Genomic DNA, 13,817 nt, shown 5'->3' on the forward strand with positions numbered 1-13,817 from the left:
CCTTCTGTCTTGGAATTAATACTGTGTATAGCTAGGAAATGTCTGAAGTCAGATTTGAACCCAGGGCCTCCCAGCTCACTGTTCACCAAACCACCTAGCTACCACCCTCAAGCACATTTCAATAGTTAAACCTGGATAGACATGGTGATTTATAACTTTAATCCTAGTTACTAGAGAGGCTGGGGCTCATGTATTTCTTGGGTTTTAGAGTTCTGAGCTGTGTTGCCCTAAGCCAATCAGGTATCTTCATTAACTTCAGCATCAGTATGGAAGGTGTAGGAAATGCCCTTTGTGAAGAGCAGAGAGAAGATCAGGGAGGCTGTATCAGAAGCATATGACGAGAAGGATAATACAAAGCCAGATTGGAGCCAAGTTGAGAAGAGCTTTAAAAGAGAATTAAGAGATGTTTCTACTCTACTTCCATGGCAATAGGGAGCCACTAGAGTGGAAGAATGATATTGTTCAGTCTGTGCTAAAGGAAAATCACTTAATGGAGGATGAAATGGAGAGTGGAGAAACTTGAGGCATAGAGACCACACAGGAGGCTGTTGCCTACATTTATTAAGTATTTCTTGTGTCAGGCTCTGTGCTGATCTCTGGACATGCAAAAAAAAAAAAAAAAAGACAAAATGGCGTCCTGGCTCTTGAGGAAGCACAATGTAAAGGATTGAGGAAAGGAACCCATTTTTGAATTTTTTTTTTTATGTCCAGTGTTTAACTCAATGCCTGGAGCAAGTCAGAAACTCATAAATGCTTGTTGAATGATTGCCACCTGTAGCCTTATTATGTTTGTACAACACATAAAGATTTCATCATGATTTTGTTTAATGATTGACTTTATATATAACTTGTTTTTGTTTCTTTCTTGGTTACTTGTTTTAGGAAAGGCCATTTTTCCCTGAAAGTGAGTGACCAGCAATTCTTCTCTGAACCACAACTAATCAGTGTCCAAGCATTTTCCACACAGGTAATTACAAACTCTAGTGTAGATATCTAGCCTAAGATGATTTGTTATTGAAACCTCAAGAGTCCAGCAAATTCATGGAAATAAGATCATAAGGAATTGCACTAAATTCCTGCTGCCTTCACTTTTTTTTTCCCAAGGAAAAGGTCACCAGGGATTGTGTTGCTATAGGGCAATGAAGGGTATCAGTTAAATAAGGGCAGCTAGATGGCAGAATCAGGAAGACCTGAGTTCAAATCTGACCTCAGACACTTACCACCTGTGTTACCTTGGGCAAGTCATTTACACTAGTTTGCCTCACTTTCCTTATCTTTAAAATGAGATGGAGAAGAAAATGGTGAACCACTCCAGTATCTTTACCAAGAAAGCCCCCCCCCCCAAAGAGGCCACTCCTGAAAAAGACTGAACAACAACAAGGAAGATGATGGCAACAAAAATAGCATTTGAGTCAAAGTCAGAAGACTTAGATTCAAGTCCCCACTCTGCCACTTACTTGATGACCTCAGTCAAAGCCGTTCACCTATTTGAGCCTTAGCTTTCTGATCAATAAAATGGAAAACACAATATCCATCCTCCCTCTCTTAAAGGAATCTTATGAGTATTAAATTAAATAGTGAAACCTCAGTTCTAGTCCCAGTCTTTCTACTATCTAGCTCTCAATAGTAACTTTCTACTAATTGTGCTAGACTTAGCTTTGCAGAGTTACCAGACTGTGCCACTGGGTAACTCCACGAGGCTAAAGAGAAATCAACTTACATTGTTTCCATCTTATCCAATCCAGGGTCTGTTAACTTGTTTCTTGGATATTTTGATAACTATATGTCAATATGCTTGGTTTCCTTTGTAGTCCTATGTAACTTATGCATTAAAAAAGAACGTTATTCTGAAAAGGGATCTGTGGTGTTCACTGGTCTGCCAAAAAGGGTCCAGGGCTCAGAATAGGTACGAGCCCTCAATTTAGCCCAAGACCCTCCATTTATAGATGGGGACCCAGAGAACCAGAGATGGCTTCATATTAGGGCTCACAGTTGTGGAAAGAAAATGGAACTAGAACTCAGGTTTCCTAAATACCAGGCCAAGACTATTTTCATTCACCAGCATCACGGGCACAGTAGGTAGGGTGAGCAGTGGATGCTAGAGTTTCCTTGCATTCGTAAATATGTTTGGTGTGACTTGGATCAATCTACAGGGACTAGAATATTCATTAAACTAGTTTATTGGTGTTTTGTTATTTGCATCTTTTATCTAGTACTTAGTGGAGAGAGACATTTTCTTGGAATGTCTATCCCAATTAGGATTGTAGCTCAAAAACCTACCCCATCTCCTTATCCTTTGTAATTTGTGTCCATGATCTGTTAGTTTTCCACAGAAGATCTATCCATCGTGGTAGAACACTTCTTTTACGTCTTTTACATTTCCTAAAAGGTACAAGCAATCAGGTCATCCATTGGTCATCCCTCAGAATATGATAATCATATCCAATATATAAATGTATAGATATGTGTGTGTGTGTGTGTGTGTGTGTAATCTAGTATAATGTCAGTGTTGTATAATGAGGAGGCTGCCCTTCTCCTTGGGAAGATCTGGGTTCTAGTAGCATTTTTGATACATACTGGCCATGTGACCAACTGCAAGTACTTTGATCTCTTAGTGCCATCAAGCAATTCTGTAAAACTATTAATTGCAGACTAGGTGCTGGTATGCACGGTTTGTTGGAGTTTTCTCACTGTGACTTGTGGAATCCCTGGAACTATTAAAAGAATCCATTTCGGTTGGACTAGACTTGTGATTTTGTTGGTATAGGGTAGGAATCATCAAACTACAAGGCCTAAGCCACTTTTGAGGCGGGCCAGACCCCAAGCTAAGGGTATTTTTTTACACTTTTTAAATACAATAAAATGTTATTTAAAAATATAAAAACTGTTCTTGGCTCACAGGCCAGATTTACCCTCTGGCTATAGTTTGATAAACCGTGGTATAGGACATTGGTATACATAAAAGACAAGAGTAGTGCAATATAAAAGTAGAGCTGGTGAATATCATAAAACTCAGAGCAATGGCATTCTGTTCTCATAGTTCATTGCTGACAAGTTGCAATTATATGTCTGGCATAAATATTTGTGATAGAAGTTTGATTAATTAAACCTCATGCACTTGAAGGGTCATCATGTGTGAACATAGAATGAGGGAAGAGCCCCAGGAAGGACAGCTGCAAACACTAAGAGACACACACTGTGTGAACTTAAAAATGACCAGTGATTAGAGGGTCTTCTGATTTAAGAAGCCCATGTTAAGGATGATTCAGGGAATCAAACTATAATTAATTAGTTGCAAGCTAATTTCATTTAAATTCTTTCCATAAATATTTAGAACTATGTAATGCCTTTTGAGTCAAGAGAAGGTATTTCTTTTGTATGTAATTAAAACACAAAATAGCTCTCATATAAACATGAACCCAAAAGGCCTCATTCACTCATTGCCAATGTTTTTTTTCTTTTTCTCTGTTTTTAACAAAATAATTTCCACCAACTGAGCCAAGGGATTAAGATTAATGCTGGCAAAAAATTTTCTCATCTGAGTTGAAGTTCATTTAAAATATAGAGTTGGTATTGCCAGAAACTCAAGTACCAATTGGAGAGAATGTTTTATCCTGGTGACATTTTCTAAAGATGAGATTTGGGGGACAGAAGGTTATTGAGTTAATGATTTTTATTGCTTTCAGTTTTTGATCTCTTCTCTCTAGCTTTTTTGAGACATCATCACATAAATCAATTTGGCTATTTCCCCTTTTATGTCTTAATATTAAAGCTAAGGACTCTCTTGCTCACATTACAGTCTGCTGAGGTCATTCTCATGCACAGACTTTTCCAGCTGGTCTTTTGGGGGATGGATAATCCTCTGTGGCTTCACATCACATGACTGTGGTAATACTGTGTCAATCAGACAACATTAATACCACTTAAATGGGTAATGTATTTTGTAGGGGACAGGGTGGTAGGGTGGGGAGGACTTATGTGATTTTTAAGAAAGATTTGAATCAAAAAAAGTTGGTTGGGAAGAAAGTTATATGTTTCTGTTTCAAAGGACACTTGTTTTCTTTGGCTCCTTGCTGTGTCTTTATGAGATTTTACTATTTGGGCTTTTTAAGTCTCATCTTGAAAGACCACTTATTGTCATGTTTACAGTATTTTAAGAACATGAGTTAACCCTGAAGAAAACATGCTTTGTGTAGTGCACAGTAGGCTACATGAATTCACTAGGCCTGATGCTTGTTGGCCTGTTGCCATCTTCCTAGGGCATAATTTTGTCAAGTTTCTTAACCTCAATGGAGGTAGAACCCTATTCAGATTTTAGAAGAGAACTTGAAAGAATATCCAGTTAGGAGGGTGGCTTACTCATGAAGGATAACTGTATGCTTGCTGGGTGTACTTATAATGGGGTGACACTAAACTGGGGGAGGTATCATGTTAAAGGGGAAAGATCACTGATTTTGGAGTCAAAGGACTTAGGTTCAAATCCTACTTCTGATGCATACTACTTGTGTGACCTTGGGCAAATCATCTAATTACCCTGGGCTTTAGTTTCCTCACCTGTAAAATGAGGTTCAAATATAGTAATAAGGATAACAATTGCTAGCATTTACACAGACCTTTGAAGTTTGCAAAGTGCTTTGCACATTTTATCTCATAACAATCCTAGGAGGTAGTTGCTTCTATTATTTCTGTTTTCTCTCTCCCTTTCTAATAGATGAGAAAACTCAAGGAGACAAAGGGATAGAAAGCATCTTGGCTCTGGACTTGAATCCAGGTCTTCCTTGACTCCACTTTCTCCACTGTACCATCTAAGCGCTAGACTTGATGGCATTGGAAAGCCATTTTAGCTCTCAGTCTCTGATCCTGAGGGAAGAATTGCCCTTTCCCCATTATTCTTTCCATTTCCCCCCACCCAATTCCCCAACACACAGACACCCACACAGAACTCTTAAGGGCATTCAAAATTTCCTTTTCATACCCAGTGTTCAATGAGATTGACTGCTTCTAGGCAGTGCTGAGTTTCATTTAAACTAACTTCTAGGCTGTTTTCCAAGAGGGTGTAACTGAATTCAACAAAAAGGGAAAATTAAAGGTTTAGAATCTTGTAATCTTGGATTTTTTTCTCTTTTTTTGTTGGTGACATGAGTTGCCACAGATAATTGTTACTTCACAAATGAAAGACTTTTACTCAGTTACCATAGATTTGCCCCATGGGTTAGTAGGTGTAATGGACATTTTAACAACTGCTGAATAATGAGTAGAGTAATATCTTACCTAAAGTTCAACTATATGGAATATATGTTAGAAGAAGAAGGAAGCAAATAGAAATGGCTTCTGAGCAGGAAACATAAAGTTAATTGCACTCTCCCATATCCATCTGATTGAGGAATGATGCTCCTTCCAGAATATCCTATTCAAGGCAAAGATAGGCAAGCCCTTCTGTCAGTTCCTTTTTACTTTTACTTAACACAGAATTCTGACAAACTCTGTTTTCAAGTTTATCGCAGATTAGTAGCCATAAATTAGAAATGGGAAGAGTGACTCCTATAAGCAAACCTGCAAGAACTAAAGTCAGGCAGTCAGAGAGGAGAAAAACAATTTTAAAACAGACAGAAAGACTCAAAAATCACCAAGGTCATTTAGCATGGGATCAGACACCCCTCTCACTAGGTCCCAGCATTGCTAGGATTACCAAATTTACAATATTTGGAATTTATAGTGGTAATGTGACCTTAACTCAGTGAGAAAATGGGAAAATTGTTTTTATTATATTCTAAAAAAGAAGGCACGAGATAGGTAATACATTTTAAGAAGATTGCCAATCCAATTTTTGTTTGTTGTTGTCAAGATACTCAACACCAAGTTGGCCAAGAAGTGATATGTTTTGGATCACCCCAGCTCTATAGGACCATCTACTAAGTTACAAAAGAATTGTAATCTACCTTACTAGGCCCCATGTTGATGAAATTATACAGGCAGTTTTGGTCAAGTATGGGATAGACTCAATGGCCTTTCCAGTTATGGGTCCCTTCCAATTAGAAGATTCTGTGCTTCTGAATAAATATGGATCCTTGTAGTATTTGAGAAGCTTAAGGGGTCAGATCCTTAGCTATGTAGAAACCTGAGCAATCTAGCATACCATTTATCCTAGGGAGCTTTTATTTTTATGAGATGACTAATTGTATTATAGCCTTCATCATAATTCAGTAAGCCTCATTTTCATTTTTTCCTTTCCCATTTCCTTAGACTTTCTCTGCCAACAGTCAATGTTCCTAAGTATCCACTGTTATGGAGGAAAGTTGTAAGAGAAATAAATTAAAAGAGGCATTGAGATGCTGATAATCAAAACTCATTAATTCTGAAATGACTTTAAACATGCATTAAGCTTAAAACAATATTTTTAAGGGTAAAATGTAACCCATAAGTTTTTGCTATTTCTTCCATTCTTTTTGCTATTCTTTCAGTCAGGCAATCAGTAAAATTTATAAAGTGCCTATTGTGTGTTAGGCACCAAGCTAAATACTGGAGATATAAAAAGAGGTAAAAGATAATCCTTGCCTTCAAGGAGCTTACTATCAAATGAAGAAGATAGCGTGAAAGTAAATATACATAAAGCAAGCTAACTACAAGCTAAATAGGAAATAATTAAAAAGAGAAAGCAGTGGAATTAAAAGAGGTTAGGGAAAACTTCTTGTAGAAGGTAGAATTTTAGTTAGGACTGAAAGGAAGCTGGAGAGGTCACTAATCAGTAGAAAAGAGAGCGAACTTTGGGTTGGCAAGGAAGACAGTCAGAAATAGTGCCCAGAGTCCAGAAATGGAGGCTCTTGTTCTTGGAACTGCCAGTTAGCTAGTGTCACTGGATCAAAGAGTCTATGTTGTGGAGGCAAGTGTAATGAGACTGGAAAGGTAGGAGGAGGCTAGGTTATGAAAGACTGGAGGTCATAGGAAACCATCGAAGCTTATTAAGTGTGGTAGGGGGTGATGAGCCACCACTAAAGCTTTAGTGGATACATTCTCTCCATGAATGGCCCTTGACTGAAGAAGAGGATGCTTGGAAATATGGCATTCACTACTGAGTTTTCTTTCTTCCATTAGTATTTATGATTTCATTGGTTCAAACTCATAATTCTATAGAATAAGTGATATGGAATGACCAAATGGAATCTCTCCAACCCTGAATATCACTGTACTTCCAAACTTGCCATTTCTTCTATTATTTGTTAGAACTCTTAATACCACTTGACAAGGTAATTCCAAGCAACCGAACCAGTTTTAGTCCAATAGAATGTAGAGTTTTCCAGAAGTGTGTTAAGTGGTGTTTTTGTACATAGTCAAAGGCATGATAAATGTATGCCTTTCACGTGCCTCTGGAAACCTCCTTCTCCTGCTCTACTTGCCATGCTATCTTCCTCTTTCAGTTACCTCATATACAAACATGTGAGAAACACTGAGGCATGGTCAATAGAAAGCTGCCTTCAGAGGCAGGAAGAACTGGGTTCAATTTCTGCCTCCTGCATACACTGTGATGTTGGCCTTGCTTCACCTTTCACTGCCCTCAGGGAGAACTCTTTTAGAGTATGATTTATAGAGCAGATACCAATGAACAATGAAGGGAGTTTTCCTTATGTGGAGTTTCTTGCAGTAGTAAAATCCTAAGTCCAGTACCAGCCCCCCTCCAAAAAAAAGACAGACATGTATATGACATTAGCTGCTTTATTTTTCTCTCTTCATCACTACTATTAACTCTGCAGGTTCAGATGGTTTTTGGACCTTGAGGACTTGGAAGTTGCCTAGCCAGAGTCTAGCAGAACATGAAAGTGTAAAGTCCAACTTTTTTGGAAGGATTCTGGGTAGAGAAAGGTGACTTTTCAGTAGATCTGGAACCTGTTGTAGACTTCCAAAGAAGTCCTGGAATTGAGGATGAAAAGTTCCCTCCACTTCCAGAGGTAACACGATTCTGGAGGGCTTCTTGAAAGCTAGATCAAAAACTTGACATATCTGGGAGAATCTGAGGGTTTCCAAAGTCTAGGTGAGAGATTGGCAGCAATTCTTTGAGCACAGCTATCTGGACATGGTTCAGTCTTCTCGTTCACTTGACACTTTTCTAGAGAATATGATTTGGTAGTTTGTGAAGTATTCCGTGTTTACCTTCATTCCTTTTGACCCTACCGTGTTCTTCTCTTGACTTTTAGACCCATTTCTCTTCTCTCTGCAGGCCCCTTATCTACTAAAGAATGAAGCTCTTCATATTAATAGAGGTGGAAGTGCTGCCATCACCACCCAACTGCTGGACATCCGAGATGACGACAACCCACAAGGTGTGGTGGTGGAGGTGGTAAATGCCCCCCATTATGGCCAGCTCCTCCAGCCTCTGCGTGACCCAGGTGCCCCTGTCCATCAGTTCCGGTTGGATGACCTGGCCAGAGGCCTTCTCTACTATGCACATGATGGCTCAGCCAGTACTTCTGATGCCATTTTCCTGCAGGCCAGTGATGGATACTCCTTCCAAAATATACTGTTTAAAGTACAGATCATGCCTAAGGTAAGCACCAGTTTCAAGGCTCTGGTGCCTTCACACTAGAATGCTGGTATTGATAATGTCTTCTCTTGTGTTCTGGTCAGTGTGTACACAATGCATATTTTATTATGTCCCTGTTATGAGTTCAGCAAAGAAGTATAAATGGCATGATTCCTATCCATAATGATGTTAACACCAATTTGTAGGAGGGCAGCACCAAAATGCAGAGAGCACCACAAAGCAAAATATCATCAAATTATCATTATTTTTAGGCCCTTTCTATCCATCTTAGAATCAGAACTGTGCATTGGTTCTAAGGCAGAAGAGCAATAAGGGCTAGGCAATGAGGGTTAAGGGACTTGCCCAGGATCTCATGCCTAAAAAGTGTCTGAAGCAAGATTTGAACCCAGGACCTCCTATTTATAGGCCTACCCCAGGCCTAGGCCTCTCATCAGCACCTAAACTATATCCATCTTGCTGCCAGTTATCCTCCAGTAAAAACAAGTGGTTAAATAAGATTGGTGAGCACCTCGCCTAATGAAATCCCATGTCCAGTTTGCCCCACCCCTTCCATAATTTGGTTAACCACTCCTTATTTGTAGTGGGGCACATATTGGTTTTCCAACTTTTTATTTTTTGTCGGGTTTCATATTTTTGCTCAAATAATTTTGGCACTAGCTGGCAATATACTCCTTGGATCTCAGTAGGTCAGGAGGCACGTACAGTTCAGTAGCTTTATTTGCATCATTCCAATTTCTTTTCCAGCATGTTTGAAAGCAATTTCCAAGTGTTTCCTTCAAGTGCTTCCCTTCCCAGAGCCTTCCTAGTAATCAGTTTTCCTATCTTCTGGAATTTTGTCTAGCTTGATGACAATGTTTAACAGTTTACTACTTGGGCCCCTGCTGCTGGAAGACCAAGTGTTAAATTTCCAGGTGCACAACCAGACATGACAAGCAACTTGCTTAAGAGATATCATTTAAAACACAATTAAGAGTTCTTTTGCTTTATGCTCTTTGCAGTTTTACTGATCTGAGGTATATTAGACTTTCCATTTATAAGAAAGAAGTAGGCTAAGAGGGGATATACCTTTCCCAATTATTTTAGCTCCACAATAAATTGGTTTTTCATTTATTGTTTCATTACATGTGGGAATATAAATATTGTGGGTTTAGAAAATTGCTTCTGTTCTATTTTTCCAAAAAAGGAACTATTTTTGGTTGTTGAAAATGCTGAGGCTAAATTGCTTCATTATTTCCTTCATCTTCTGCCCTGGTCACAAAAATAGAAGACATGTTCTTACTCTTATCTGCCCATCTGAAATGGTATAAAATGTGAAGTCCACAGCTTAGACATACGTCAAGAATAAAGAACCATTCAGTTAGCCAGGTAAGAACAGGGGATGGCAACTCATTTTGGGATCTAGTCAAAAATCTTTGGAAAAGCTAAATCTGACATAAGCTGGAAGTTGGGAAACCAGATTCCATGTTGAAGAGAATCTTTCTAGATTCCTTTTGATAAAACTGAATGGGATCTAAGAGATTACCTCTTGCATGGTGATACTGACCTAGATCTAGCAGAAAGGTCTCTCCCATTCCCACAAGATAGAGGAAAAATGCATTCTGTTGGCACTTTTTACTCCCCAATAAGTGCCTGGTGAGCAGACAAGTGTTGATTTGCTGAAGATATTTTAGAAGTCACTAATCATTATCCTCCCTGAAAAATAATTTATGTCTTGCAAAGGAGGATAATGAAGCCAGAAAGCTGAATTTAGGGTAGTTTGTTAGTCAGTTTCTTAATCTCTTGTCTCTCATTATTTTAAAAAATCTTGTTTTGCCAGCACCAAGAGTGGTGGTGGTGGTGGCATAATATAGATAGTTACACAGGGAAGTCGACTTGGCAGGTACCCAGCCTCTCTCTCATCCTTATTATCACCATCCTGCAATTGCCCTGGGAGAAAAACAAGGAAGGTTGATTTCTGAAGGAGACTGTCTAGGCTCAGAGAGGGGAGTTTCTTTTCTCCTTTCTGGTTCCCATCCAGACGTTGTTAGGAAATATTTGAGTGTGACCCTAGGCTGCTGGGCTTTCTTACCCAGTGTTCTGATCTCTATAAGAGAGAGCTCATTACAAGACACTCCTGAATAATTGGACGTGATACATCTTCATGTTTAAGGTTACTTCAAGGATTTCAGCTGAGTTGGCTGTCCCAGGAAGAAAAAAATGGTTTTTATCTATAAGAGAAAAGCTATGGATAAAGTAGTAAAGATGAGAAAGCAAAGACAGCCTGTGCCCAATAGCTTCTGAGAAGTAAGTTTGGAGATGTCCCAACAAGCACTTTCAGTCTTGCATTGCTGAGTTCCCCATTCAATAGCCAATGGTTTATAAGCCCTTTTATTTTTTAATTTTATTAATTTATTTTTAAAAACTCTTACCTTCCATCTGCAAATCAATAATATGTATTGGTTCTAAGGCAGAAGAATGGTAAGGGCTAGGCAATGGGGGTTAAGTGACTTGCCCAGGGTCACACAGTGAGGAAGTATCTTGAGGCCACATTTGAACCCAGGGCCTCCCATCTCTGGGACTGGCCCTCAAAACAGTGAGCCACCTAGCTGTCCACTATAAGCTCTTTTAAAAGGAGAATGATATAACTCCCCTGGCTGACCCACTTTTTAGCATCTGTCCAGACCAATGGTCAGTATACTTTAAGCCCAACAAATCCAGATATATTACCTCATTTTATCCTTACAGTGAGCCTGGGTATTAATATTGTCCCCATTTTATAGATGAGGAAACTGAGACAGGGAGAGGTTAGGTTATAGAGTAAGTATATGAGGAAATAGAGAAGTATTATATAGATGAGGAAATAGAGAAATATTTGGACCCCCTAATTCCTAAATTCCTAAAGCAAGTTAATCAAGGAGTTTTGAGGGTCAAAGGGTTGTCACCCAGTTGAACTCCTGTGACTGAAAGACTGAAGTCTGGCCTTTTCAACTCATCAGAGGGAGTAAAACCTGGAGTATGTTCCTGGTACCTGGATTATCTTTTGGGAGTCCTTCCTATTGCAGAAGGGCACTAACCTAGTACAGGTATAATTCCCCAGCCCAGACTTCCCCAGCCAGATCCTTGAGCTCAGTGACAAAGGCAGAGACCTGGTGGCATTGGATCTTACAGCTTATTTGTGGCTGTCAGCGCCTTAGCTTTTAGGTCTGACTGAGAAGAATCACATGAAATAGAATCCTCCCTAGACCATAACTGACAAGTTGTCATTAAGCCTTTGCTTGAAGACTTCTGGGGAGGAGGAACCCACTGCCTCTCTAGACAACTCATTTTACTTTGGGATAGTTCTGCTAGGGGAAAAAGCTTCCTTAAAATAGATCTAAATTTCCTTCTGCGGCTTTCTCCTGTAAGAAGGAAAATTTAAGTATTTATAGATATATATATTAAAATGTGTGGCCGCCAGGAATCAACAATTTAGGTTGATTCCGTAATTAAATCAGACCCAAGTCAGCATCGGGTTGAGGCAAGTTTATTTACAGTCTGGTAGGTAAAAAGTAGGAATAAAGAGAAAAAGGAAGAGGCTAGTCCAGGCCAAAGGCCTGGACAGAGAGAGAAGAAGGTTATAAAGCTTAATAAATGAAGCTGTAAGCCACAAGGCCCAACAGCCAGATAGGCAGAGTTTAGAATAGGCCCAGCTAGGCCAAGGAAGTCAGCCTAACTTACCCACATGACAATATAGAGTGTAAGCTGTCTGTGGTCTCAGGAGATGCTTCTTCTTCCAGTTCGAGACGGCAACTCCCCCACAGGAAGTTTCCTCACTTACTTAAAGAGATCGTGTCTTTCATCACTTCCTGTGGTCCACCTCTAATTCAAATGGACAAATGGCAGTTTCTACATTGATTTGGACTGCCCAAAGGGCCGTCCTTGTTCTTGATTTGTTACTTATTGTCATGTGTGGGTAACTCGTCTCTCCCCACTAAGGGAGGTGAGAGTGACATCATTAGCACGCCGGGGTTGAGTAGATTTTTGACTATTAATGGGCTCAAGCTAATTCTATTTACACACTCCCACTGATCTGCCTGCAGCTACGTGGTAGAGTAGATAGACTGCTGAGCCTGGATCAGAAAGATCTGAGTTCAAAGGTGACCTCAAACAATTATTTCTTATTTAAAAAATTTAAAAACCTTTACCTTCCCATCTCAGAATCAATACTGTGTATTGGCTCCAAGGCAGAAGAGTGGTAAAGGGTAGGCAATGGAGGTTAAGTGACTTGCCCAGGGTCACATAGCTAGGAAGTGTCTGACACCAGATTTGAACACAGGACCTCTAGCCATTAGGCTTGGCTCTCAATCCACTGAACTATCCACTGAACTTTCCCTGAGACAATTATTAACTGTGTGACCCTGGGCAAGTCACATACATGTTCCCTGCCTCCATTTGCTCATCTGTAAAATCGGGATACCTTACCTCCCAGACATGTCATGAGGATAGCAAGAAATAAATGTAAAGTGCTTTGTAAACGAAATAAATGTAAAGCACTATATAAATTCCAATTACCAATATTACTCCCCTTTTTTATGATAACATTATAGATATGTAATGACAACTATCATAGCCCACTCAAGTCCTTTCATTCAGGCTAAGAATCCCTCAATCCTTTGATGTAAAGATTTCCTATATTCTCAGGCAGAAGGGAAGCTGGCTGTATCCTTGTCTGGACAAGCATCAGAAAGCCCTGCCCACCACTTTTGTCTGGGTAGAAGATGACTCTTCTTCCTTTATCTTATAGCTGAATTTTTTACAGTCTCCAAGCCAAGGGATTTGCTTATTTTAATTCCCAGTAGCTCTGTGCCCATCAGGAGTTAGAAGGAAAAACAGAGTTAGAAGTATGTCCTAAATCTAGGAGTGTGCTAGTAAATGGTTTAACAATTGGCTTTCCAAAAAAAAAGAAGGCATGACAACTTTAATCTACATTATTAACATTTTTTTCATCCTTTTCTTAAATCTAGACAATCATCAAAACAATAAATCAAGCCTTGATTTTCACATTTGATGATTTCCAAGTATAAATTTAATGATCTGTGCAAACTGAAATTGAACAACCAGCCCTTCTAAACTGGCACAAACTGACTCAAAAGCACTCCCTTGCCAAGAGTTCCTTTTTTTTAATTAATAATTTTTTTTCAGATTACACGTTGATAAAATTTTAAATAATAATTTCCTGACATTTTGTAAGCCATGTTCTCTCTCTCTCTCTCTCTCTCTCTCTCTCTCTCTCTCTCTCTCTCTCTCTCTCTCTCTCTCTCTC

The 13,817-nt window shown here is 39.3% G+C and overlaps 1 protein-coding gene across 1 annotated transcript in view; it reads left to right on the forward strand.

Annotated features, from left to right (window-relative positions):
* Nucleotides 1-13,817, forward strand: part of FRAS1 (Fraser extracellular matrix complex subunit 1) — a 545,529-nt gene that overhangs the window by 339,795 nt on the left and 191,917 nt on the right. The window contains exons 27-28 of the mRNA XM_044681606.1: nt 883-967; nt 8,213-8,539. Coding sequence (XP_044537541.1) covers nt 883-967; nt 8,213-8,539 — 412 coding nt within the window. The remainder of the gene's footprint in view (nt 1-882; nt 968-8,212; nt 8,540-13,817) is intronic.

Source organism: Gracilinanus agilis, chromosome 6 (genome assembly GCF_016433145.1).
Source record: "Gracilinanus agilis isolate LMUSP501 chromosome 6, AgileGrace, whole genome shotgun sequence".
NCBI classification, from domain to species: domain Eukaryota; kingdom Metazoa; phylum Chordata; class Mammalia; order Didelphimorphia; family Didelphidae; genus Gracilinanus; species Gracilinanus agilis.